Source organism: Falco naumanni, chromosome 7 (assembly GCF_017639655.2).
Source record: "Falco naumanni isolate bFalNau1 chromosome 7, bFalNau1.pat, whole genome shotgun sequence".
Taxonomy (NCBI): Eukaryota; Metazoa; Chordata; class Aves; order Falconiformes; family Falconidae; genus Falco; species Falco naumanni.
In genome coordinates, this window is record NC_054060.1 from 41,969,433 (window position 1) to 41,996,925 (window position 27,493).

At 39.8% G+C, this 27,493-nt stretch overlaps 1 protein-coding gene across 1 annotated transcript; it reads right to left on the reverse strand.

Annotated features, from left to right (window-relative positions):
- Positions 1 to 7,350: 7,350 nt before the first annotated feature.
- On the reverse strand, positions 7,351 to 25,637 carry GOLGA5 (golgin A5). The gene is made up of 13 exons (XM_040601450.1): positions 25,509 to 25,637; positions 24,104 to 24,719; positions 21,111 to 21,332; positions 19,825 to 20,044; positions 19,170 to 19,293; positions 18,148 to 18,351; positions 16,806 to 16,976; positions 16,016 to 16,144; positions 13,963 to 14,061; positions 12,235 to 12,460; positions 10,933 to 11,038; positions 9,624 to 9,687; positions 7,351 to 7,994 (listed from the first exon to the last, which is right to left on the reverse strand). The coding sequence occupies exons 2-13, from the start codon at positions 24,666 to 24,668 to the stop codon at positions 7,914 to 7,916; spliced, it is 2,211 nt and encodes a 736-aa protein (XP_040457384.1). The 5' UTR covers positions 24,669 to 24,719; positions 25,509 to 25,637; the 3' UTR covers positions 7,351 to 7,913.
- Positions 25,638 to 27,493: the final 1,856 nt, after the last annotated feature.

The following is a 27,493-nucleotide window of genomic DNA, read 5'->3' on the forward strand; positions in this document are numbered from 1 at the left end:
CAGGGAGAAACCGACATACTTAGCCCTATCCTCAGCTCAGGTGAAATCACATGACATCAGATTTCTCTTCTAATACCATGGCATTAGTTGCTGAAATCAAGGCAACGCTTGCCAGAACTTTGTCATGGTCAAACATTGAGAAATATTTTTTCATGAATATAAGCTGTTTCAGCAGGGAATAGATCAGCTTGGGCTTACCTGGATTTAAGATGATAAGGCCAAAATCTCAAAAGAATTCCTACCTAGGTGCTCAGACAATGCCTTGAGGTATTTGAAGTGCTAAGCCAAGTGCAGCCTTCCTGAGGGATCACCAGATGACATGTGGAGGAGGGTCTTGCTCAGAGGCACCTTGGGTTTCAGTAACTCCACGCCTGAGGTCAGTGGGTCTGGAGGTTGGCGCCAGGTCCCCGGTGATGGTTTGGTAGGTGTGGTGGCTGAGGAGTTTTCTCTTCCTGGTGGCGAGGAGGATGGAAGCCCAGCTTCCATGGGTCAACAAGGATGCTGCAAACACCTTCTTGCTGCTTTGCTTGAAAGAGTCCAAGGGGAAAATGTACAAGGAAATGGATACCTCCATACTGCTGCTGACCTAAACCCATAGCCAATGAAAAAAGAAGTGTTGTGCCTTCCGGTCATAAGGGAGGAGGCTGGAGTATTGTGTGGCCTTACAAGTTAAGGTAAGGTAATTTTTATGAATAAAGTGAGATTAAATTGGTAAGACTTAAAGGCATATATTTTACCTATAACTCTAGAGGTCAGAGAGAGCACCAGATGCTTGAAACAGCCCGATTCATCCAAGTGGAAACTGAGGCAAAGAAAGTAGTAACTGCTGTGAAGCAGTGCTGCTGTGAGCTGGTCCTGACCTTCCCAGAAACTTCCCTTGTGTCACAGCCAAGCTCCTTTCAGCCTCCTCCCCACTCATCGAGTGCTTGACTTTGGGTATAACATTTATGCTAGGAAAATCATTCATAAAACTATTGCAACGTCCCATGCCAAGCTACTTTGGGAATAACCTGAGCAGGTGTTTGATCCAACCTCTTCTCTCCCCCAGAACACGAGTTGTTCCAGGTTTCATACTAGGAAAATAGTAAATCAATACAGTGACAGCTACAAGCTTTGACGAGGTGAATGTTTCTGAGTGGGCGCACCGCCTCGCCCCACTGCCCACACAGCGCTGGCGGCGGGCAAAGCCAGGGCAGGGCAACACTCTATCCAAGAAAGGAAAAGTTAAAGCATCTCTGCTTTTCACTGTTACCTGGTAATGTTTGTTAATTTTTATGAAAAAAACCCTTAATGTTGGTTTGAGGTTTTCATCCAGTACAGTCAGAGCACGTCCAAATCGTGGCCGGCAGCTCGGGCCTCACGGCTGGCTAGGTCACAGCCTGGCCCCAGCTGCCACGCAGGCCCTGCTAAAACTGCACTGCTTGCTTTCATTGAAGTCTTTTGTTGCATAATTGATCTCTGTGTGAACCCTTGGGAAGCAGCAGATGCAGGAAGTTCAAACCAATGCTTTCAATAACCTGGGATTAATGATAAATAGTCATGTGTAACTGATACAGGTGATCACACAGCTCCGCTCTGTTCTGGCTGCAGAAAGAGGCCCCCAGTCCTTGGACAACCTTTATTTCCCTCCCTGACCCCTGCAGGCAGAGGCAAGATTTTTGGCTGGTGAAGAGGTGCCAGCTGTGCCTGGCCCTCGTGGGCTCAGCCCCTGGTCTGGCGGCAGAGGCAGCATCACCCCCATCTCCTCCACAGGCAGCGCTGCCGCCGCTTCCAGCTTGGAAGCAGAAGTTTGGGCAACATTCCCTACTGCTATCCTGCAAAAATGCCATGTGCAATTAGACCTGCCGGTCAAGGTGAGGCTTTATGGCCAGACATGTCACAGATGAACCAGGTGTGTCTTGGTAGTTGATATCCAAGCACGAGGCCGCCACTGCTGCCCCCATGACGGTGGATGGGGTCACTCGCATTTGCGATGCCCGACGGGCTGCCTGCGGCTCGCCAGCAGCCTGGGGAAACCAGCCTCCCCAGGGACACAGCCGCACACTTGCAGGCCAAGGCGCTTCCCACTATCTGCCTGGCTCTCCGAAGGGAGCACAGATGTGGCTCCATGAAAATAGAGTTTTCATTGCTTTTCTGAAGTAAAGGCAGCGAAAGTTCGTATCTGAACAGCTGAGTGTCCCATAAAGGTCAAAGTCACAGCCCACTAAGTTGGCAGGGCCCAGAAGAATCAAGGCTTTCCAAAACAAAACTCAGATTCCTTCCGTCAGGTGCATATATGTTTTTAGGAGATCCCACTTGGGAAAGTCTCAATCTGCATATCCAGTTGCCAGAAACCCATAGGCAATTCAAGCTAAGCTGGCTTTATTGTACGGGGAAGCTTTGAACATCAGCATGAACAGCTGGGAAAATACTAATTTCTGCTGTTTCGTCTGCTGCATCTATGCAACCTCCCAAGCTATTGCAGCACAAGTGAGACTGGGAGGCTCCCTCCCAGCTTGCCAGGGATGCTGCAATGGAGATGGGACACTCCCAGGCAGGGATCTCCTCAAGCACCTACCTGTTCAGGCAGAAAACTGGCATTTCCCACCTTTCATCCTGCAGAATATGTTTTCTAATTACAAATTAAACACTGACTGTGAATCATTATGTTTTCTTGCCACTAAAGATGTCAACATAAATGATTTCAACAAGCTTCTTAATTTTTTAAATAGAACAATTTAGGACTTAATTATTGCTTGAATTTGCATATGAAAAGTATATCTATTCCAGGTTGCTGTGAGGCGCTAGCGTTAAATTGATACTTTCTTTGTAACCTTTTGAGAAAACATAGCACGTACATTAGCACAAAACGGGAGAAAGTGCTCGCTTTGATAATGTTCCCTTTCACTACTCATGCCAAAACAGACTCTTTTTCTGTGTGAAAAAAAACATTCACTCTATCTCATTCCTCCAAGCCCAGATCTTTCCTATATCGTATCAGGTATTTTGCTGCAACTGATTAATTACACCTTTGATAGCTATAGTAAATGAGAACATCAATTTCTTATCACAGTCCTTGACCAAACACACCTGCTTGATTTTGCAGAACATCTGGAGCCCACCCACTTGCTGCTACCGAGCTCAAACTCCTGCTTATTTGTGTCCTCCTCCACTTTCTCCTCAACAAATGTGGACTCAAAATACAATTTGCCTGATTTGAACTGAACATGCAAACATAAAAAATTGCACATGCAACATCTGTCTGAAAGGAGTTAGATTTCAGCACAGGAAATGTCAATTTTAGACAAAACACCCTTCCATGCTTCTGATTCCTTGATTACAAAAGCCTAAGTCATGGCACAAGAGGGTAATTCTTTCTTTTATTATCTTTTATTTTCTCACAGTAAGCCTCTTAAATGAGATTTGACCTGTCAGACTTTTAACCACATCATTAGCAGAGTTTTTTTCCTCATAAATCAGGTTTTGCTTTTTTCCTCCAACTTGAAAAAGAGTCTTTGTGCTCCCAGGCCAAGCTTTTTCCCCACCTTGATTCATTTACACCTTGGATCTATTCAGCAGCCCACCATCACCCCAGTTCCTTGAGCTGCCTGTAGTATTGGATACTTTCTCTGAACAGCTTGCACTGACTCCTTGATGCACAAGCATTTAATTCAAGCAATATTGGCAAAAAGCAACATCAGGTAGGGAGAGCTTAGAAGATGATTACACTATTTGTGGAATTCAGTGGCAGGGTCTGGTTCTGTCAGCAGCCCAGCATCGGGTGCCACAAGATACAGATTGAATTATTGAGTGTATATCTGAAAGGAAGCTATATATCTAAAAGAATTATTTATATGAATGCATGCACATAGATGCTTGTTAGAATAATGCAGATAATTTGGGGAGCTACTATTCATATCTCACAGTTTCTGGTTTGCTGGCATCTGTCTGCCTGTTTCCAAGTGAAAGCCTGCTGAACTCAAGATGCAAGGCAAGATAGCAACATACAGAGGAAAACAATTGAAATTCTAATGAGTTATCTGTATTATTAATCAAAATTGCCTTACCGTTTCATGGGTAAATACCTAGCAACACATTCATAGCAAATCTTACAACCAGGCTGCAGTTGGTCAGCAAAGAAGGGGGGAAGCAAAGAAATCCATCCTTTATGGTAAAGCAATATCTGTCTCATCTATACTGATGAGCAATTAGTAAATTAATTACCATGCAAGCCTGATTTCCCCCTTGTTAATGTTATCTGCAATCAAGCAATAAGTCACTTCCTTCATACAGGGTCTCGGTATACACATGGCTGACCTAGCACGGTAAATAAACCAGAGAGATCCAATACCAGCAAACCAGGGTGGCAAAGAAGAGCTTGTTACCACGTGAGGGCTTGTGGGTGTTCACACAAAGCCCCCTTTCACAGAAACCCAAATCCGGCACCGAGTACACCTACCTAATTGGACCTGTACTAAGATGACCAGTGTCTTAAAGAAATAGGCCTTTTCGAGGCTGCAAAATATCAGATAAACAGTAGTCTTGCTCTCGCTACCCATCCCCACCTCCCTCTGCAGCCACCTCCACCAGAGCAGCTCCCACCCACACCTGGGGTCTGCCAGCTGCTCCCCCTGAGCCTGCTGCCTGCCATCCCAGAGGCGATCTCCTCCCAGCCCCTTCCAGAAAGGCGGCATAAAGCACTCTGTCCTTCCACAGCGTGGAAATGGGGCACAAACGGGGAGGGGGAAAATAAATACAAATACATAATCTGATGCCCCCTATCAACCCCCTCTTCCTCATTTCTCATCTTTTTGACTCTTTCAAGGTGTCTGCTTGGTACCTGGAGCAGTTTCAGTCCTAGAAGGAAGGAAATGAAAAAGGACTTTTCTTCAGCCACACAATAGCCTATTATGCTCTCAAGGCAGTGAGATACAGCAGCTGCGAGACAGATTCCTGTTTTCTGCCAGTTACTATGACCATTTATTTCTGGTACTAGGCTACAGAGCATAGAAAGGTAGACCCAGCATTTGCAAAATATTTTTAAAACCCCTAACTTGCTATGTTGATCTCTGAAGTTGGGGTAGTTTAACTGCCTGGTAGTATGATAGTCCCTCAAGAACAGACTTGGTACTTGGAATATCCTCCTGCCACTTAAGATAGAGGCTAACAGAAGCTTCTTGTTCGCTCCAAAGCCATCTGTTCCGTAAGGCAGCTTCCTGACAGCATTAGGAGCTGCTTGTTGAAACGGTGTCCTTATGTCACCTTCGACCTGTAGCTGTGGCACACTTTGCAAATCTGTACAGATGACATCGGAGCCCAACATTGCTAAACAGAGGCAGATCTTACTGTTCAACTCAAAATTGGACATTTATATTCAGATAGACTCCATCGCATGGTCGTTCGTGTTCTTGCACCACATCGTGTGCGGCTTTATTAAGATGAATTATGAGGGCAAAAATACAGTGTGTTAAAATAAAAGCTTCAAGGAGTAGTTCTTCATTTTTCTTATATGGCTCTGAAACAGTTTAACACCATAAAAAAGATGTTTCATACTCCCCTATGCCTTGAAAAGAGCTTTAAAGCAAGTTTTAAAGCTGTTTACATGAACTGTAGCATAGCCTTTAGCAACACAGTAGCATTTGAAACCTCATCCCATGTTAGTCTCCACAGTGAACACTCCTTTGTCTGGCAAGGAATCATGACTATAAGCTGCCTGCTTCCAGGTTTTTTACTAGGTGAACACATACCGATTCACTGGTACTCAAACAGCTGTGCCCTTCTTTTCCAAGTATTGGGGAGAAAAAAAAAAAAAAAGGAAAAAATAATAGATTGTAAAGATGGGAACTGAAGTTGCAACAAGAAAAGTATGTCATACCTCATTCCGTGGAGAAGGAATAAAAGCAGAAACATCTCAGCAACACACACACAAGAGCACAAGGCTGATGGTACTCAAGCGCCCTGCACTAAAGATACTGTTCTCAACTCCCAGACATCACAGAGGTCAACACTACATAAGCCCAAATGGACACTGGAATACTGGAGTCAAGATCAAAGGCAGGACTCAGCAGGAATTTTCCAGTGCTTACACCTGTAAAAATTCTAGGATAAAATCTGGAAAAACGGAAGGAAAGAATACTAATCTCTGGTAAAGAGTTCTAGCACTGTAGCGGCTTTAGTTAGTTACAAAAAACCCAAAAAACCAGAAGGAAAATACCAACCAAGAATCTGTGGATTCCAAGAGGTGATCTCTGGAAAAAAATAAATAAAAATATACACACACACATATATATAAAAGGAAGGAAAAAAGAGACAAATACAGGGAGAAAGGAAGCAAGAACAGATGTGCCCTTAATGTGATGTCAGCAAAGCTGTTAAGGGGTTTATACCAAGAACGTTCCCTCGAGACTGTCACAATATACTGAAGTATCCAAAGATTCAGGGGTTTGGAGGTTTGCAGTGAAAAAAATGCACATGTATTGAAAACGATTGCACAAAGGACCTTACCCAATCTCCTTCAGCTCTCAGTTGCAATCAGCTCTCCCCAGGGTTCAGAAGTGGCTTTACTATCAGAACTGAAAACAGGCAACAGGAATTAGGTAAAGCGTAGCAAGTGTGACAAGAGGGCAGGGACACAGCTCACAGTAAACGCTCTCTTTTATTACTTAGTTCATCAAAACATTCCAGTTTTCTCCACAAGATCTGAACCAGCGCAGCAATACAGTCATTTGTCCACTGTAACATTTCCATAGGAGCTAGCCTGACAGACTTCATGCACAGAACCTAGTGCTTCGCGTGTTCAAGTCGCATGAAAACTGAACCACATCCTTAAGAGCAGGAGTGACAAATCGCTTGTAGTCATCATTTCATTACTCAGCTTCAAGCACCACACAAGAAATTTCTTAGGGAAAGAAAGTGACCTTGTATTATTGTGTATTGATAATTCATAACTACAGAACACCACTGTCTTAACAATTGGAACTATTACAGTAGGCTTGGTATTATGGGTTAATACACTAATAAGCACAGCCAAATATTTATTGTATTTGCTAAGTGTTTAGGCATGAGAAATTTTTCACGTTTTGATAGATTTTGTATAGAAATAGCTTTAAGTACCCAAAGCTTTAAAAATAAATATTTCAATGAATATAAGATCTGATTAAGACACATAGTAATGAGAGGTATAAGAAAATTCGGTCAAAATATATAAATTTCAAGTGCAAAAAGAAACACCCTTATTTCTAAAGAGTTTAAACTTACTTTCTCAAAACCATTTCTCTTTCTCTAATAAAGCTAAAATACCAGCCTTTACATAGGCAGCCTCACTATTCAGCTGGTAGGGAAGATACATCTATTGCACTACAAGTACAAAGCTAAGAAGAATGCATAATATTTTATTTTCAAACTTATTTACAAAAAGATATTGCACCAATCCATCATCCTTTTTTCAGTTTAACGTGTTAAAGAAAAGCCTATTATTTACAAAGTTAAAAACAGAAGTGCAAAAGCAGACTGAAAGAAACCAGAAAGAATAAAGTTTATTTAAATTGCTAAGTACAGTTTATTAACTGACCATAGTCCACATCCACTATGATCTAAAATAATTTGTAATATACATATCTGTAATTTCAGAAATCTTTGCATTTCTCTCTAAGTGCCTTATCTTTTACTCTAATCACCAGAAGGTCTACATAAAATGTAAAAGCTAACCATAGCTTAATAGCTTTATTTCTCCAGGAAAGTGATGCTCTTTGAGGTAAATTGAAAAAGCTACATAGCATTGTACATGTATTTGAAAAGTAGTGATAAATGAGGCATGATGGTTTTCATTCTTCCTAAACACCATGAGGAAAAGTTTGCTGATACTTCGGGACTGATGATTCCAAAGACACTGCCAGTCCCAATTACATTAGCACAGCATGTGGTCCTGTCTCAGTCTATCTGCCACTGGGACTGTCATGGTGCATTTCTGGGGTGTAGGTAAGTAGAACAATCATGACCCAGAGATGAAGCAATGCCTGGGTACAGAAAAAGAAAAGAATTAACTTACCAGCACTGATAAATATTGTTCACAGCTGCAAGAACTATGAGAGCCCTTAGTAAGAGCTAATAAAACCTAGTTTTGTAGAAATATTCCAATTAAATGTTTTTCCTATTATTCAGATACTCCTGAAAAAAGGATTGTTATTTGCACAATGAAATGTTAAGTCAGATTCTGAAGAAGCCATTTGTAGAAAACTAAAGACTTTATACAAATGGCAAAAATAAAGCAGCCTGATTTCCTACAGATTTATGTCCCCTGGCTTCTCTTTTCCTCCATGCCTCAGTAACTCCAGCTGTTTTCTCTGACATCCAGCCCCCAGACAGCACATTATGTGATCTGCCTTGAGTGACTGGTAAGCCACTACTCCTGTGCCAGCTGGCTGATACCAGACTGTAAACCTGCCAAGTTCTGCTTTCCTTCTCCTTACTGACTTGAGGCATCCTTATGAACTCTGTAGGAATGTTATTTCTCATTCAAATTGGCTGAAACTATACAATTACAAGTTGCTGGGCGTGCAACAAGGGAGATAACCAACAGAATACATAAGTCACATTTCCATTTTAAAAAAAAATTATATATATATACATATTCAAGTTACAATAGTTGGTCAAGGTTTGAATTGAAAAAGGGTAACTGCCACTGGCTGCCCAACGTACAGCTCCTACGCAACAATCATTGTGTTTCACTTCAGCTAGCTGCTTAGGCAGTAGAAATCTTCAGTGTTTTGGTACAAAGCATTTTATTCATGTATTGGCAAGTCTAAGTGATGAACAGGAGGAAAGAGAGAAGTTAGAAACTAAACAGCCCTGTTCCTTCTAGTACTTAATAGGCTGGAAGCAGCAATTGCAGGGGGAAATTGTAGTTTCCTTTATTCATCATGTGCCTGCTTCATATCCTGAAATAATGACAGCTGTTCTCGGAAACCCTCTTTAGAAGAATCATTATGGCTTCTCAAACAACATGGTTTTTTTTTTTTCATTTCAAAGACTCAACTAGTGGAATACTTCCAAGCAGGGTAGCCAGTGCACCTGCCTTACCACAGGTCACTTCAACCGACAGACATCTGCCCTCCAGTGGGAAAGGGAAGAATTTCATTTTTATCAATTGCCAGTCTTACAATCTCATCTGGTATGGATGAGCAACTTTCTACTATTTGTTTAAGTCTAGCAAGAAAAACTTTTCTTGCTACTTTTTCAGCTACTAGAGAAGTGCTATTACCAAGACACTGAACAAAAAGTGAAGTGACAAATATTAAAAAAAACCTGTAAGAGATGTCATCTTCCTAAATGCAGTGCACACAGGTGTGATGCATTAACCCTGGCAAACAGGTCACTATTATTCCAGATTTTACTATTAAAAACCTACTTTTACAGTCTTTTAAATGGTAGTTACATAAATGTCTTTAAGACTGCTAGGATTCCTGGGAAAAACTGAAAACTGACAAGCAACATGACTCTAAAACACTTAGAGAAGTACTATTCAGTCTGCTTTACAAAAAAATACATTGAATTGTTAATTATATAGCCTTATGAACATCAGAGATCTTGCAATTTAAGACTTATTACATAAATTAAACTTCTTTCTTTGAAGCAAGCTTACTCACCATGTAAATGATTACAAAGACTCTTGCTATGGGATACCGCCTTAGAAAGATTCCCAGCCGAATGCTACACAAGAGAAAACAAAATGCACGAGTTAACACTGAGCAATAAATTCCTGTTCCTCTCATTTCAGACCACAACAAACTCACAAACATCAGCTGATGTTATATACATGACTTTGTTTCTGACTTGAATTTTACTTCATGTATTCAAGACATTAAATGGAATCAGAAAATTCAGAATTCAGACCATAAAACATATTATCCCAATTTTATCTGTTACATGCTAGGCTCAGAGTTTTTGAAAGAGCTAAGACTCAAGGGCTGTACAGGTATTTTGTTACCTCAAGAGCTGCCATGAATTTTTCAAAAGGATTTAAGCAACTAAAACCTTGGATTCCTTTGAAAACACTCGATAGATCATTTCTGTTCTTGAATTTCATTAGATAAAAAGAACATGGGGTTTCCAAGTTCACTACTACAAAGCATACTGCATTACATGCATGCACTGTTGCTCAGTAATGTCAGTTATAAAAACCCATCCGTGTACTGAAGTGGGTATGATACTGCCAAATGAAGTTTAGTATTAAAACAGCACATATAACAGGTCCCAATCAAGGAAATCCTGATATTCATCACAAGGAAATTAAAGTACCACAGAAGCACAAAGGACTTCCTATCACACTATCTTGCTTTCAAAGGATTAAAAAGTATTACCTAATTTTTTTCTCTATTGGTATTTAATTCAAGTTTTGGAGCAGATGTTTGTTGTGAATATTGACAATTAACCTAACTGCTCAGAAAAGGGATCAAAGCAAGTCTGTGCTGGATCCAGAATGATTTCTGTTTACCAATTCCTCAGACAAATTATCTTTCAAGATAAACAGCCACACTGGGTCAGAACCCAAAATCTTGATTTCATCAGGATGCCTAAACTGGACTAAAAGAATATGTAAGATATTCCCCCACTAATACACTCTTACAGTGTTAGTCAAAACCTCTGAGTAAAAAAGGTAAAGATGGTAACGAAAAAGGTTAGGTTTCATTGTACACAGTTTAGTGATTCTCTTGGATCAAAATCTACAGGAGTGTTAGTTTAAATAACTGACTATAATTTGTAAAATACCAAAGATATTAATATCATAGGAAAGCACAAGTGAACTACATCAGTATTTGGTAATTCATACTGTACTTCAGCTTTGTTACTTTTTACTTCTACTTTCACAAAAGCAATTCAAAACAGAAGGTGTGCCACTTGAAACCTGCAAAAGGATTCCACAAACTACAAAATCCGTTCCCTTAGGACACTTACCTAAACTGATCTATACTACTGGCAGCTTTGCGAACTCTCCCATACATTCCTGCCATGTTGGTATCCACGTCACTAAACAAGACAGGAACATTACGCATACGGGCACCTATTTGAAGGGAAAAAAAGCAAAAAAATCTCCTTAGTCTCATTAGATAACTGTATTAAAAAGATGTACAGAACTAATACAAAAATAGTGATTAATCTGATTTGTTAGTGCTGTTTTGCTGGGGGCAGAGGAGTGTGTCTGGAGGGCAGAATTCTTGATAAACTTGAAATCAAGTCAGATACTTGTTCAGCTTAGTATGATTTTAAAATTTGAGTTTACTAGATGAATGTCTTGACATTCAATTATGTAATAACAACTCTATTATTAGGTGTATAAAATCATGGGTTTGATACTCTCAGTTTCTCCATTTGCTTTTATTCCTCATGCAGTAAAACTTTGATAGCACTTCCAATACTAACATATATTCAAAAAAATTCTACTTTATTAACGTTCTTACTATGTATCAACTTCATTAAAAGAGATTCTCAGATGTTACCTTTGTGCCACTAAACTTAAGGTTACTGAAGTTACTTAAAAACAAGCCAAACGGAAATGTTCCAAGCCTGCTAGCTCTCCAGCCTTTTTTTTTTAGAAAGCCTTTCATAAGCAGAAAAATTAAAATCTGAATTGTGATTTTACACCTCTTAGTATTGTCCATTGCTGTTAAAGTTACTTACCATATATACAAAATTACAAACTTTGAAAAGTAACATCTTAAAACCACGGATCAACTGCTGAGGTTCTCCTAGAGACACAGGATGATTGCTATGCAGTACAGACAAACCAACCTCAGCAGAGCCACATTTTAAGCTGCTTTTCAAGAAAAACAGAAAGCATAGTTGAAACTGATTTCAACCAGAGTTCTGATCAGCTCTCAAAATGAAGTACCCCATTCTTGCTCACCTCCCAAACCCATTTTACAAGAGAATACTTATATCCTGCTTCTGACATTGTTTAAACCCCAGCAGACAGATTTATTTGCAACTGTCACAGGATTTGTCAATGTGATTGTTCCAATAGTGCCACAGTATCAAGAATTAAATTGGGTTTATTAAGTTTACTTAAAGTCATTTACACACAAAAAGGCGCTAAACTATTTATGATACTGGCTGCTGTTGACAAGGTCTTGGCATAAGCTGTTTATTTTCAGCATTTTTTTTTCCTTATAAACTCAAGACTTTCAAGGAAAGGTATGAGGAAATAGAGAAGCCTGAACTGCAGAAAGGAGAGTTTCAATATTAAGTTTCCTTATTTACCTTCAGCACCATCAATGCCTGCCATATTAATGGCAGGTCCGTTAGTACTAGTGCCTTGGATAGCCTTCAGCTGCTGCTCAAGTCGTTCCAGTTGATAGACAAGTGAGTTTTTCTCTGTGCTCAGACTCTCTAACATGGTTTGCTTCTGAATTAGTGTTTCTGTCAGCTGATGAAGACGATTTTCTAATTCTGTCTGACTACTACTACTTAGAGCCTTATTTGTGAGCTGAAAAAGAAAGCAAAGAAAAAATAATTTCAGTCTGACCAACTAACATATTACAAAACACTAAAAATCTAAGCACTTAAGGATCCAAGTTACACCACGGCAGAATTTTTATGGGATAATATTATCACAATGATCACCAGTGAACACTAAAAAGAAGAAACTTGATTTTAACAGTTTCTAAAACAAGATTTTACATGACAACAAACTATGTAAAAATGTATTCCCATGTTTTGCACCTCTAATTATATGAACATTTCTGTATAATCACAAGTTTGATCACAAAAATCAATGTTATATCTCAGAGCTGAGTTTAAATGGTAGGCGTGAAAACAGCTAAATAACTGAGCCTGGCTATCGTACTTGTAACTTCACAAAATGAGTATATAAAATGTTTACAAATGAGGAAGGAAAAACTCAGTGCAAACAGGGAGAATCTGATGCCATGCTACAGGAAAGCTTGAATGAAAAAAATGGTGAAAACGTGGGATACATTGCAGAAGAATTATGGAGCACCGAGGCAGAAAACACGATAGTACTAGCAAATAGAAACTGCAAAGACAGCAAATGAAGACATGGATCATGTCGTTCAATTTGCAGAAAATATTTAAAGCAAATGGGAACCTCTAAATTAGCCATATGTTCAATAGCTCATCTATTCAGCACAGTCTTGGACCATAGCCACTTGTAGCATCATACCACAAAGATGTAGCTTCAATGACAAAAAACCAGAATCATCAGGAATCAAAAGCAGCGAGGTATCAAAACCAGAAATTTCCTAAGCCTGTTGGCAGATGATTCCTCTGGTAATGCTGGCTTCAGGACCACGTGCATCTGACCTGGTTCACGCATCTAATTTCTATCACAACACAATTTCCAAATCCTCTGACACTATAACTACACAGCTGGCTCTAGATTATCAATTTCTCTACAGACACACTACTTTTTGTTAAGCTAAGATAATTTACACAAAACAAGGCCTATGCCTTTATGCTGCCCAAGGAGACTGCAGGGGCTCTGACACCTATCAGAAGGTTCCAAAAGGGATTAGGCTGATTCAAAGAAAATAGGTCCATAAGCACACTGGTGGGACTTGATAGGGACTTAAACACTAATGTCCCTAAATCAGCTGCTGATGCTGAACGAGTACAAGGGAGTGAACAAAGTGGTCAGGCTCACATGCCGGCCCCATTGACACTGTCCAATATAAGACAGTGGACTGGACGGATCACTGAGTCTGTAGGACATTATTCATGTTCTTAATGTTCTTAAGTCCCGTTAAAAGGATCTCATCAGAAAAAGCACATGCAATTATAAATTCAGTTATTTACTGCTTCATGGTTCCCCTCTTGTACTCCCTCAAAACTCTACTCTGTATTGAAAATAAATTCACTGTAACTCATTAGTAGAGCCTTAATGTTTCTTTTGTACAGTTTAATCAAATTAATGGTTCTCATTGCTGTTTTCATAATTGAAAGTGATAATTTTCTATACACACACACTACCTGATTTCTGAGCTTCTGAATTTCTTCCTCTCTGTCTTTTATTCTGCTTTGCAAAGTATTCTTTGTTCGATACAATTCTTCTTCAGTATAATGGAGTTCCTATAAAAATTATCACAATCACAAGATTTTATACATACATGTATTTTGAGACACATTCTCTTACCTAGAGTTTCACAGTAGAACACAAGAAAACAATATGCTGCAATCAAACAAACTGAAATTTAATCTTATTTAAGTGTCTGGCTAGGATGGGGAGAGGGAAAAAAAAAAAAGGGAATGGCTGAGTATGAAGACACAACGTAAAAGACCTACTAAATTCTTTTGTGGAGACTGACCTAATATAAATATTAATCCAGGCTATTTTACTAAGTTACACAATTTCATTGGGACATGATTTATCTTCCTTTCACTATTTATTATATTGCTTCCTTGAAATTATGCCAATAATGTAACTTGAGCAATTAGGAAATAACTTGGGAGGGGGTTATCTGTATTCCTAAAATAAACCCATCAATCCAAGATACCGTTTTTTAAAAGTTTTTAAAACCCCGTGGCACAGCTACCTAATGCAGCACAACATAAAACTTCCTTTAAAAGTACAGAATAAACTAAAACAACAGATGTGAAAGGGGAAGGATTATTAGTAAAGGACAACTTACTGAACAACAAATCTAACCACAAGTTTTGTTACTGCCATGATTTAGTGGCTATCTTAACTCCAACTTAAAAGAACTGTAAGGCTTCTTTTTTAAATTAAGACAGTCTTCAAATCACTGTATCAGTCCAGCTGTCAGTTGCTACAGAAAACAGATATTCCTATTCTCTTTTCAAACCATCAGATGTACAAGAAATAACATCTCTACTTATTTTCCATCTTCAGTCTCAGAAACCTTATGGAAATAGCTCAAAGGAATTCCCAGACAGATCAGACCATAATTTTTTAATAATCAATGCACACAATTATTTTAAAAAGTACATATAAACTTATGCCATCAAATGGAATATTTCAGTTTCTGTAGTAACTGATAATACCTTTTTTTTTAAATATAGTTCATCTCACTTTTTCTATATGTAGTACTGAGTTAAAATATACCCTCAGAAGGGCAGGAGTAACACAATACAACCTACCATCTGCTTTGATATAATAAACATCAGCTATCCATCAAGAGCAGACCTCGACTTCTGCCTTTTAATTAGTTCAAGCTGCTAGCATCTCATTAAAGTGTAATTTCTGGAAGGACAGATAATCCTACGATAAACTGTTCCTAGCAGGTACAGTGTATCCTGCTTTCCTCATTATTAAGTCTCTTTAACACGAGCTTTCTCCTACAGAGACATTTTTTAATAGGGTGCAAAGCATTCGTCTGATTCCTAGTGAAAAATCCTTTTGTTCACATGAAATCAGTTTACCTTTTTCTTCCCCCTCTTTTCAGCACAAAACTGCTTAAATCAAGGGGGGGGGGGGGGGGTTCAAAAAATGACACAACCTGACAAAATTCATTAACATAATTTTATCTAGCAATTTGCCTCATAAAGCAGTTTGGTAGTAACAACGTTTAGATTCAGGAATGAGTAACAAGTAGATCTACAATATAGCTATGAATTGGTATTACAGTAACATTGTTTTATGAGCTAAATTTTATGTAGAAATAAGAGCACAGGAAGTTCCACAGTAACCATTTTTAGTATCCGAGTCCCTTGATATAAATAAGTTACACACGTTACTATATCCCTATAGTTTGACTGTTCCCCTGCTGAATAAAATTCAAAAATCACAACCAATTTTGTGCATTCCCTAGGGTTATGTTTATTCTTTAATACATCAGCAAGATCTCTGTTTATCAGGAGTATCCAGAAGACCCTATCCATTGCTTAGTACCAGTTGAGCTTTGTTTGGCCTAGTGACATTAAAGTCCCCAAAAACTTCTTTGGAATACTAGACAAAAAATAAGCCAAATACTGTATGAGCTACTCCTTTATTAAGCCCAACGTTTTACTGATGACACCACATGAAGTCTAAAATAAGATCAATCAGCTTTCAAGAATTCCTTACCTGTTTTTGCCGTTCTAGTTCAGCTTCTGTCTCTTGCTTGGCCATTTTATGTGCTGCTATCTGCTCTTGTAGGTCTTGAAGCTGCTCTCTTACTGACTCAGCTTCACTTACCTGCTGAGTCTCCATATCCTGAAATAAACAGAAATGTTACCATTTTACTAACATTCAAACAATACTGCTATCCGTCATAGATAAGAACAACAAAAAAAGCTGTATCTGCAATACTGCTTCAAAGAAAAATGAAGGTGAAAGTGTATTGAATAAACAGCATTTGGTCATTCTATACAGAATATTTTTACTAATACAGTAATAAAATAAATTCATTTTGTGAACATTAAAAGCCTCCACTTCTTCCCTTCTACTGTCTAGATGCTAAAACTGTGTAAAGTAGCCTTGCGTGCAACTGCTGGGTTGAGCCAATTATGCCAGCAGATAACCTGGATTACAGTTGCTTCAAGGATTAGTAGCCCTTGCAGGAAAAGATACAGATGATCTCTACAGAAAACACCATGCTTGTTTGGAGAGAAATGCCTCCCTCAGAAGGAGCACACAGTAGTAAGGAAAGACAGCAGTGCTACCTAGAGTACTCCTCCCACAATGAGCTGAAGTGGTAGGAGAGAACACGGAAAGAAACTGGGTATCAACAAGCATTTGTCTCACCTTGAGCAAAAGTTGGCTTATTTTAATACTAGGTCAAATAAACATTAGAAACAACGTCCCTAAAATATACAAGAAACCAGTCCTTTGTGCATGGTTAACTACAAATATACACATACGTAATCATAGCTACCTGCAGCTCTGTTCTCATCTGTTGTATTTGCCCCATCAGTTTCTGTATTTCTTCTCTCTGAGTGTCTCTCTCATGTCTCAGTTCTTCTAGTTCCATTGTGCTTGTAGTATTGCTGTCCAGGCCCTCAATACCAGAACCTTCTTTTAGGCTGTTTATCAACTTTTCTTTAGACTGAAATAATAAATCAATATATTATTTATAGCAGTATTTAACAAGCACTCAACTAGAATATGCCAAAACGACTTTGCTCTGAAATTCAAATGTAGACATGTGGTAAAAGAACTGCTTTATCTTTATTTTAGCCAAGTTAATAATGACCTTACAAATCTGAAAATGAAAATGCTTCCCTACTGATAATTTTTCTGACTTCTGGTATGCCATGAGACTGCATTTACTAAAAGCCTGTGTTATCTGAGGATGAGTACAGCTTTTCTCTTTAGAAGTGCCTGGAATGTTAAACATGTTATGGATAAAAGTTTTGGCTTTCCAGCTACCACAAGAGAGAAGATGGACACTAAAGACAAAACTGACCCTCTTTCAGTCCATCCCTTCTCCTGCCAACAAAGCCAAATAAGAACCAAATACAGCAGTAACTCTTCTGGGAAGAGGATAAACCATTTAATTCAGTCAACCTTGACTCTTGCATTCAGAGTTCAACATTGACTTCTGATCTCATGCTTTTTGTATTTATCAAGATGATTTAAAATCTGTCCTTGGATATCAGACTAAATTAATTATTCTAAACAGAGACCTTTTGCTTCAGCATTTTTCTGCCTCTTATAAACAAGACTCACACTGACTAAGTTTGGACTTGGTATCTTTGACAACTTAGTAGTATATAACTCTGCACAAAATACCTGATATTGCCCGTGTTTTTATGTTGATCACATGCAACCTTTCAGAATATGCACTTTCTTTGGTTTACACGTAAGTATCCATTATATGCTATGCTTCAGCCTCAAGCAGAACAGAGCAATATTCTTGACTCAAGAACACTGGGTGTGGAACAAAGCGTAGATTACATCTGTGTATCTATCTGCCTAAGACTGGACTCATGAATATGGAACACACTGACAGATGTGGCATACTAAGTGCAATGGCTCACTTGGATTTTTCTTTAAGTTCAGGACCTGAACTTCCATTTAAATTACTTAACTCTATCTGTAAACTTAAATCTGCAAAATGCACACTAGTAGCTGTTTCGTATAGGTATCATTATAGATAGGCCCCAAAATATATTACAGGTGATGTTAAAAAAAAAAATCCACACATTAGATTAATCCAGTTTGATCTGTACACTTTTTAAGGTGTTATGCTTCAAATACTTTACAGAAATGCTTACTTGGAGTATGCGAGTAGCTTTCTGTTTATAGTCTGTCAGTTCTTGTTTTGCAGATTCTAGGTGGGTTTTAGTTACTTTGACTTGTTGCTGAAGCTCATCAGCTCGCCTCTTTTCATCTAAATACTTTCTTTCTGCTGCAGTTACCCCTTCTGCCAGGTTCTGACGTTCTGCTTCTGTTTTACTTAGACGAGCTGCAAACTCATTCTATTAGCAATAAAGAAACAATATGTTGTGTTTAAACAGTCTCAACTTTAACCTAGAAAGGGAAAAAGAAAGTTTAAAAGCAACTACATGTCACAACACCTCATTATCTACCACCTCCAACCTAAAGACGCATTAGTGCTATGTGGAAAGAAATTCTGCTTGCTTAAGAAAGGGCTAAATAATCTCAGTAAACATAGGCATTTTCTTCCCTCACCAGAAATAGTGAGGGCATAACCATCTTCCTATTTTTCACATTTATTTGGTAAACAAAAAGCAAGCTTTCCACTCAAAAAATATTATCAAATGTAGTCTGTCATATTTTGATGTATTTAAACAAAAAATAAACACCAAAATAAGAGGCTGTTAAATATTTTTAAAGATGCTATTATCTGTAACAAAGATCAAGCTAAGTGTGGAAACCAGTCTCTAGCAATAACGTACTCACATCTTTACCAGAGAAGTGACTGTCCTGCTTAACATGCTTAAGCTCACAATATTGTGTAAGAATTTGTTGTGGAACAACATAGCATGGAAGATTAAATTGGTTATTGATTTAGTTTTAAAACTTGTTTTAACATTAAAGTTAACATGAAAAAGCAGTAAACAATGTCAGCATCATTCGTCAAAAACTTTTAATCACAAAGCTTTCAAAATATATAAGAGTAAACTAGCATCACAAGGATACTTAGCGCAGCAGACAGCCCATTCTTCCAAGCACTTAGTATCCTGAACAGAGACTGAAGTCAAGAGAGCACCACTGAAACCTCACAGATTTGATCTTAATAGTCTGAAACTGTTCCTTACTCTTCATATCTAACCTGCATTTGTTTGTAACTTTCTTGCTCTCGCTTGAGTGCCGAGTCTGCATCACGCAGCCTCTCTTGAAGAGTTTGAAGGGCTTGATTTTGCAAACTGCTCCCTTCACTATGGTCTTGTATTATCCTGAAAGAGCGATACACACATTAATTGAAAAAGAAGAAATCAAGTGTGATTTTCAGGTAGAAATACGACTACCTGGTTTTCAGACCAGCTTTTAAAATTTAGCCAGTAAACTACTGAATACAGCTGACTACAATATACCTCCCTGACTTATATATTGGTGTATCCAATTGACGATTCATACCCCAGCACTGAGATAAGTCAGAAAAGTCTTCGTATCTGCGGCAAAGCAAATGCACTTTTGAAGACAAAAACATTTTTCCTGAGATCTTCAGCTTCAGGCCTCCGATACAAACAAATACTTTATACTAAATGTATTTCAATAATCAGATGACAATTGCCCCTAGTTAATACTCATTTGCCCTGTTCCCATTGCCAGCTATGATATAGCAGGCTCAGAGAAAACTTTAATCCTTGTATTTCAAATACTGATACAATCCTTTCCCCATTAGTTTATTCACTTTATTCTTAAAGAGACTGAATCATCTACCTTGAATTTTCAGACTTATTACTATTTGCAGAATTATGAAGTACCGTGATTTTTCACTCTGCAATGCTTCCAAAGCTTCTGTCCGAGCACTTAAGAGCTGATCAGCTTCTTGCAACCGTACTTTCAGCACAGCAAGCTGTGAATCCTTGGCACCAACAGCTTCTGTCAGATCATCAACTCGAGCTCGAAGCTCTCTAACCATCCTGTCACTCTTCGAATGGTCAACATTCCACTTCTCAACCCTTTCCCGGGATTTGTTCAATTCTACAAAATAAGAATTTTCTTTGAAGTTAATAAAAGTAGTTATTGCAAGGTCTTGTAAATGTTCAGAATACACCCATCACATTTCTTAAACAAAGAAATTAAATACAACCAAACTGAAGAAACACTGAAACTTTACCAGCTACTGAGAAGTAACAAATGCCAGACTGGCTGTCAGATCATGACCCATGAAATCTTGCAGGTGACCCCAAACCAGCTATTTCATTCTGTGTCACACTGCTGATGACAAATTATACCTCCTCCACCCCTTGCAATGGCCTACTGTCAAATACGTCTGTGCGAGAAAGTTTTTGGAAACCTTTGCATAAAGCATCTAGTTCAACTCAATGCAACAATAAGCTCAAGCTAAAACCAGTTGAAAAATACAGCAGTGTTGAAAGGATGCCTGAAAACTTAGAGGCGTCTGTTTTTAATCAAACATCATATATTAAACTTCAATGGAAATTACAATTCTCTGGCTCATATGGTTACTTTGAAAAAAATGCAGTCCCTCAGTTGTATGCCTAACAGTAGGGGTTTGCTCAAAGTTTTATCATTTAAGTGTTTAATTTATATTCACATTTTTTATATTTGCCATTTCATTTGGCTTTGAAAAGGCCAGTGAAATCATACAAAAATACCAGATTTTCTATTTTTACTGTCAGTTTCTAGGCATCAGAGATTATAGCCAGAAAGTAGTCAGATTTTAAAGTATTTAAAGGAAATTACTCATTTACAAATAAGTATTTCACAATAGCTGTTAAAATGCAGAAAAAGTATTTTAATGCTGGTAACATTTGCTAACACTATTTGAATCAGATCAGAGTTTTGGAACTAACTTGATCGCATCATTTTAATCAACATTTGTGTTTTCTTTGTAGTTGAACAAGTCTTTTAGTTTCTCCCAGCTCATTATTCTGAAATGAAGAAATTTTTTTGGTAATTCATATATGCAAATGTAACTACAAAGATTTTATTGTAAATATAAAACACTAACACAGAAATAGCATTGTTTTCTAGTTCACTAGCATTTTTGTAATGTTATAGTTGAGTTTCCAAACCACAGTACCTTCTTGTGTTTCTTTGGACCTCTGAATTAATGAAGCCATTTCTTGATTTAAAGATTGAACTTCATTCCGCAGCAGCTGATTCTCCAGGCGAAGATTGGATAGCTCATGTGACTTGAAATCATCATTAGCAGAAAGGCTAGGATTAGTTACTGTGCTTAGTGATGAATCCTTCACGCCATTCCCTTGTGCTCCCAGTCCGGAATCTGAACTGTCTGGAGTTTCTGTAAAGAGAGATGCAAGTTAGAACCAATATACGTATCTCCAAGTTGCTTTAATATAAACTAAATCCATGTTCTGCATCAGTGGTTAAATGTGTAATAATCATCATCATAATAGTCATAATCATCAAAATAGCTTATATTGAAATGGAATATGAAGGTGCTTCTCCCAACAGACTTGCAAAAAATAGGACTATTATACAGTATACATGCATCATGCAATGTTTTTGTTAATCTTGCAAGATAAGACATGGAAGTTATTTCTTATTACATTAATGTCAACTTTAGGATTTCAAAACGTTAATACTTTATTATGACTCTGCTGCCCAGAGACGTCCTCAGAAGCTGAGACAGTAACAGAAGAGATTAAATATGCATAGCAATTAACTAAAGGAAATTTTAAAATGAGATCATTCTGGCTTTCTGTTAAGATTTTGATTGCAAGGATGTAATTTAAAAATCTGTTCACTGTTGTTCAACAAAAATATAAGTTGTTTTCATAGAAAACCTAAAATGTAACTCAGAGACACACATTATAGTATCTTTAGCCTTTTAAGAATAATTTCAGTCAAAACATCATCTTACTAATAATTCTGTATTAATAATTCTCTCAAAATATTACTCAAAATAGTACTTTTACTATGAAAAACCAAGTGGCAGTAATTTGAAGCAGAAGCATGATCTCTCTCTCTCTAATGAAAAAAAAAAAAGGTAGATGTGGTTAAAGTTTTCTGCCAATACAAACTATAATCTTCTAAATTATGGAAACCAAATGACAGATTTTTATTTTTCTCTCTCAGTGAGAACACTAAGGGAACTCCTGCCAGTATTCTGAACAACAGTCCCTTGCAGGGAAGGTGGAACCAACAGCCTTTCCCCATCATGCACAAGCACACACAGACCATCCTGAATTAATACTGTGAAATTGATACATGCACTGTAACAGCCTTGATTCCAGTGTGTAAATAGCTGGAAACTTTGCAGCAGTGTTAAGGTAAAATAACACAGCATGCAATGAGCAAACAAGCAAGCAATCCAAAAATACTACTTCTGAATTTAATACGTCCCAGATGAGTAACTGCTGAAAATCCAAGGGGACAGACTGCAATTAATTCCAAGCAAGACTGCACACAACATTATTAGCTGTTGCAACATTATTTACTCCACTGTGTGATCACCAACCAACCTGCACCACCTTCCTTGTTACCATTTCAACAGCCCCTACCACCGGGGACCCAAGGAGCTGTGGCAGATTAATTCTGATCACCACCACACCAAAAAGTAGTAGCAGCAGCTACAGCAAGATTTCCTCCACATTTTCTCAAATCCCTTTCCTATTTTTAATGGTTCTAAGAAGTGTCACCTTCTTCCTTTTGAATCATTTACACTATTTCCAAATTATCAGACAAGTTATCCTCATTCCTTTGTCTGGAAAACTCAACAGATGAATGAAATTAACGAAACAAGAGATTAGCCATTTATACCACATATTAGATCATATCCATGGCAAAGTACAAAGCACAATGCTAATCAGTTTTGTGCTAGATGCTATACAAAACATTTAAATTACACCTATATATCTATACAACCAACTTTGAAACCAGCATGCTATAACTGTGTGCTTCCTCATTTGGCAGCTCCACAATGCAAACTCCACTCAAAAATCCCTCAGAAGAAAACTTCACAGGCCACTCTGAGCAAAACATGTTCTTTGAGCACCAATCAGCAAGGCCATACAGTCAGGCCCAAGATATTTCAATTAGCAGCAGTAGTAGTAAACCTTACTGAAAAGTTACAAAACCAGAATTACAAAAACATTCCCATCTTTAGAAATGATCCCTTTTTTAAACCTAAAACTTTTCAGCATATTTAATGCAGTAAGTAAAAAACTGGCATTTACAATGCTTTACATGCTCTAAGTACTGAATAAGTAATAAAGTATTCTAACTACATCATTAATAAGATAACCATTTGGTTCCATTTTATAGAATAAACAACAGCAAAATAGTACAGCAACAGCAGTGAGTATAGATCAAACAGTCTGATAGAGAACACAAGCTCCTGATGCTTCCCAGCCACACCGTCCTTCACGTTAACCTGAGAATAACTCCCAACTTTTGACTTATCTGGCCTGGAGGCTCTTTCAGGTGTCTGGATTTAGAACTTTTTTTTTTCTTCACATTTGCAGTAATGAACTACTTTTAGCAAACCTGAAGGCTTTATCTAGCTCTCTCATGCCTGTAGCTCTGCAAAAGCCTATCCACATCCAACTTCCCACTCCGCAGGACAAGCAAGTTTCACAGCTTACTCCAATGGTGGAACATAGAAAACCCCACATCACCTCACATGGTGCACCGTGCAACAGCCAGCCAAAACCACATACCAGCTGGTGAAAGTCACTCACTCTCCTAGGTGGCAACAACAGGCAAGGGCCCCTGAGTGATCAAACAAATGCAGCAGCGCCTGTGCTTCTAAGTGGGGATGTACAGGGGCGGATGCAAGGTTAGGTCATGCTCAGGGAGGTCAAGGTGAACAGTAGCAATGAGGTAGACTGAGAACACAAAAGCTTTAGGTATGAATTATGCAGCTTGTCAAATTAGCATAGTATCTAAGATTATCCCAGAGATGAAAAAATGTTACTCTGCTGTATTCCACATATCTGACATAGCACTAGCACTAAACGTTTCATGACGTGACAGTAAATCCATTACCTAGCCTTACCCTAGACATACTTGGGTTTTAAATTATCTCTACGTTCAATACTATTTAACTACCGTTGCCTTGGCTCCTGATGGAATTATCTTCAGTAGTTTTTGCACTCTGTGTACTGGTAGACGCAGAACTAATGCTTGAAGTCCGAGAATGATTTTGAAGAACAGGTGCCTTGCTCTTCTCTTTTTTAGGGTCCATCCTTCCATTAGGCTCTTTCTCTGAACTGTTGAGAAAATCAAACAGCAACTCATCATCAGGTTCTGCCTTTTTTCTTCTCACAAAATGTGAGACAGCTCTGGGTGTGGAAATACTTTCTACTGGAGAAGCAACCTCCGAAGATGTCCTACGTGTTGGTTTAACATTTGCTGTTCCTTCTAGGATTGTGGCCTTTTGTTGTTTAATATTATCAGCTGCCGAGGAGATGTAGGCTGCTTTGGATGATGCCTGGTATTTCAGTTCTCCAGTATGTTGGCGCAGTTCAGAATATTCATTGGCAGAGTTCAAATTCTTATTATCATAAATTGCACTGCTTGCTGTGTCCTTCTTGCTCAGAGCTGATGCAGCTCCTTGATCAACTCTGTTGAGTAGATCCTCTGCCTTTCCAGCGAGATCAGCAAGCCACGACATGATGGATGTCCGTTGATAAACTCTATAAAATTAAAATTTCAGGACCACACACTGCAAAAGACACAGAATGATTACAAAACAGACTGGTGTTGATGAGGCAAGATGTATGGGTTACCCAAACACCTACTGTGTTAATCTATTACTGCTGTAATAATTTTAATACTTTTCTCCTACTTGCTTGGTATTTGGCTGTTTTGATAACTGATGGAAATGAACCAAATCAGTTTCTGAGGAAAACTGTCAAAACCAAGGCTGAGCCATTAGACCACCATGTTTCTGGTATCAGCACCTGCTACAGAGCATCCAGCCTGCCACCCTAACAGAACATGAGGCCTACTCACTCCCAGCTGAAATAAACTAACGCAGCTGGAGGTCAAAAGCAGCCAGATGCTTATCACTGGAACAGGTAACAACAACGCCTTAGTGCTTGGCCTGTAGATTCATAATCTGAGTCAGACAGAGGAACTTCTCCCCAGAAAACTGTGAGGCCTGCTGTCCCTTTTGTGACATTAGCGGGGGGGGGGGGCAGGTGCGTGCCTACACTTGCCCTAAGGGCTGCGAGGCTACACAGGCCACGCTGGCCTCTAGCCCGACTCCCGGGAATGGCTCGCCCCCCCCCCAGGGCAGCCTTGTGGAGGGACCCTTGGCCGAGCACAGCCACAAACGCAGAGGCAGGCGAGGCCGGGCTGGAGGGCGACACCTGGGGTGGCCGCTGCCCCCCTCCGCGCCCCCCTCCCAGCACGGCCGCCTGCCTCCGGCCCTCGCCCGGCCCGGCCCGGCCCCCCGCCCCACCCGGCGGCCCTCGGGAGCGACGGAGGCTTCAGCACAGCCCGGCCTCACCTCCTCCCAGCGCGGGGGACCCCCGGCCCGGGGGGAGCCGTGAGGGGGGCGCCGGGCGGCGACGGTCCCCGCGAGGCCGCGGGCGGGCTGGGCGGCGCGGCCCCACCTTCCGGCAGACGTGGCGGGCGCGCAGGCGCAGCCGGCGCCGGCCCGTGCGTGCCGTGTCGCGGCGCGCCAAGCCCCGCCCAGCGAGGTGGGCAGAGCGCGGGAAGTGCTGCGCGGGAGCGAGAGGTGTGGCCTGCCCCGCCCCGCCCCGCCGGGCGCCGCCCGCCTTCGCCTCGCCTACACTGCTGCCTTGCGAAGGCAGGAGGAGCTCCAGCCCCGCTGAGGGAGGGGTCAGGGAAGGGCGGTGCAGTAGCTGTTAAAAACAGCCAAGTACCTTTCCTGACACGGGGTTCAAGTGTGGTGGTTGCTGAACAGCAGTTTGACCTGACAGAAGCCGTTTCACTGACTCAGCCCCAAAATGGCGGCTGAACCCTTCAGGGTGGCCCTGACCTGCCCCAGGCCAGGAAGGCCCATCTCCTTGTCTCTGCAACCCTAGTCAGGATGGCAGACCATTATACAGGCCACCTAGGAAAAAAAAAACAAAACCACCTTGGCCTTGATATTGCCAATAAATTATAGGCGTTTCAACCAGAACAAAATACATGGGGCTTTTTATGTTCTGTTTACCACTCAGTGAAGATCTGAAGGGAACGGCCTGATCAAGGGCAACTATAACATACCAAGGAACATGGTGACGTGCGGAATTAGACTCTATAACTCGAAAGTTATAAAGTAGGTATGTTTATTGCGCGCAGATGCACGGGGGATCGCTCCTCCACAAGCGTGCATACCCGAAGTGACGAACCATCCCACATTTATACAATGAAACAAATTAATATTCAATTAACGCCTATACATATTTGTTACCTAAACCCCGCTTCGTATGTTAATTAGCTTATCAGTCCGTTTCTTGGAATGTGGTGGTTTTGCAGGTTTGTAGATGAGTCATGTCCTTGTGACCATCCAATCTTCTCCAGCAAGGAGACTTAGCACTCCCTCCCTCTAGATAGCATTTGAATGTCTCTCATCTTCTCTCATTCTCTTTTAAATAGCCCCTTTGTTAGAGAAAGAAGGGCAGGCGTCTCCCCTTTGTTAGAGGAAGAAGGGCAGGCGTCTCCTCAAAAACTGTAGTTGTCTCCTCAGAGCTGTGTGCCTATGTGACCAGAGACCGCACCCACGACCAGTCACCATACCCACATTCCTGAGTAGACATATACAATCACAGTCGGTGTCAAGCGTCCCCATTTCACACTATTTCTCCATATCAATGGGACCCACCCCCAGATATTAAACCTCCACTCCATCCCTGCACAACCAATACAAATACCTAAAGGTGTCCTTTTAACCTGGATTCACAAAACTTTATCACAAGCTCTAATGTCCAGGTCCATCCTTACCCTGTTGGAACAATCCTTTCCATACATTTGTCCTGTATCATACTGCTAATATCACCTTGTTTCTGCTGAAAATACCTGAAAGGTGCTGTGCAAGTAAAGGTGACTCTTACTTGGGTAACAGATAAATATGCTGAGTTTGCCTTAACGTTTTTTTCAGATTAAGTTCACTTATCTTAGAAGTGACAGTTGAGGTTCACACAAGGGTTTCCCACATCTTTAGGGACTCCTTTATAAGAGAATATCCTGAGACTAGTACAGAAAGAATCTAAGCTCTAAAGCCCCAATTTTTTCAGTCTTGAGTTACCCTGCCACAAAATCTTGCAGGATTTTCTGAGGCCGTTTTGTGATAACCAATTCAAGTGGCCCGTCTTCCTTTTCAAAGCCCCATGATTCGGAGGTTTGCATGACAGAAAAAGAGCACTTGTGCACACTCAAACCAAGGGACTTGGCATAAAGAATGTGCTTAGCAAGCCTTTGGGATAGATATGCACTGTTGGGCAAGTTTTTCCTCCTCTCAAAGAAGAAAAAAAAAAAGACTTTAAA

Bases quoted from the DNA above. Each gene is read 5' to 3' on its own strand.
- GOLGA5 (XM_040601450.1), bottom strand. From the start codon at position 24,668: ATGTCGTGGCTTGCTGATCTCGCTGGAAAGGCAGAGGATCTACTCAAC. The intron at 18,352-19,169 runs GTTAGATATGAA...TATTGCTAATAG, and splicing joins AAAGTTACAAACAAATGCAG to AATGAGTTTGCAGCTCGTCT. The intron at 12,461-13,962 runs GTAGTGTGTGTG...TTTCTTTTTCAG, and splicing joins TTCAGAAGCTCAGAAATCAG to CTCACAAATAAGGCTCTAAG.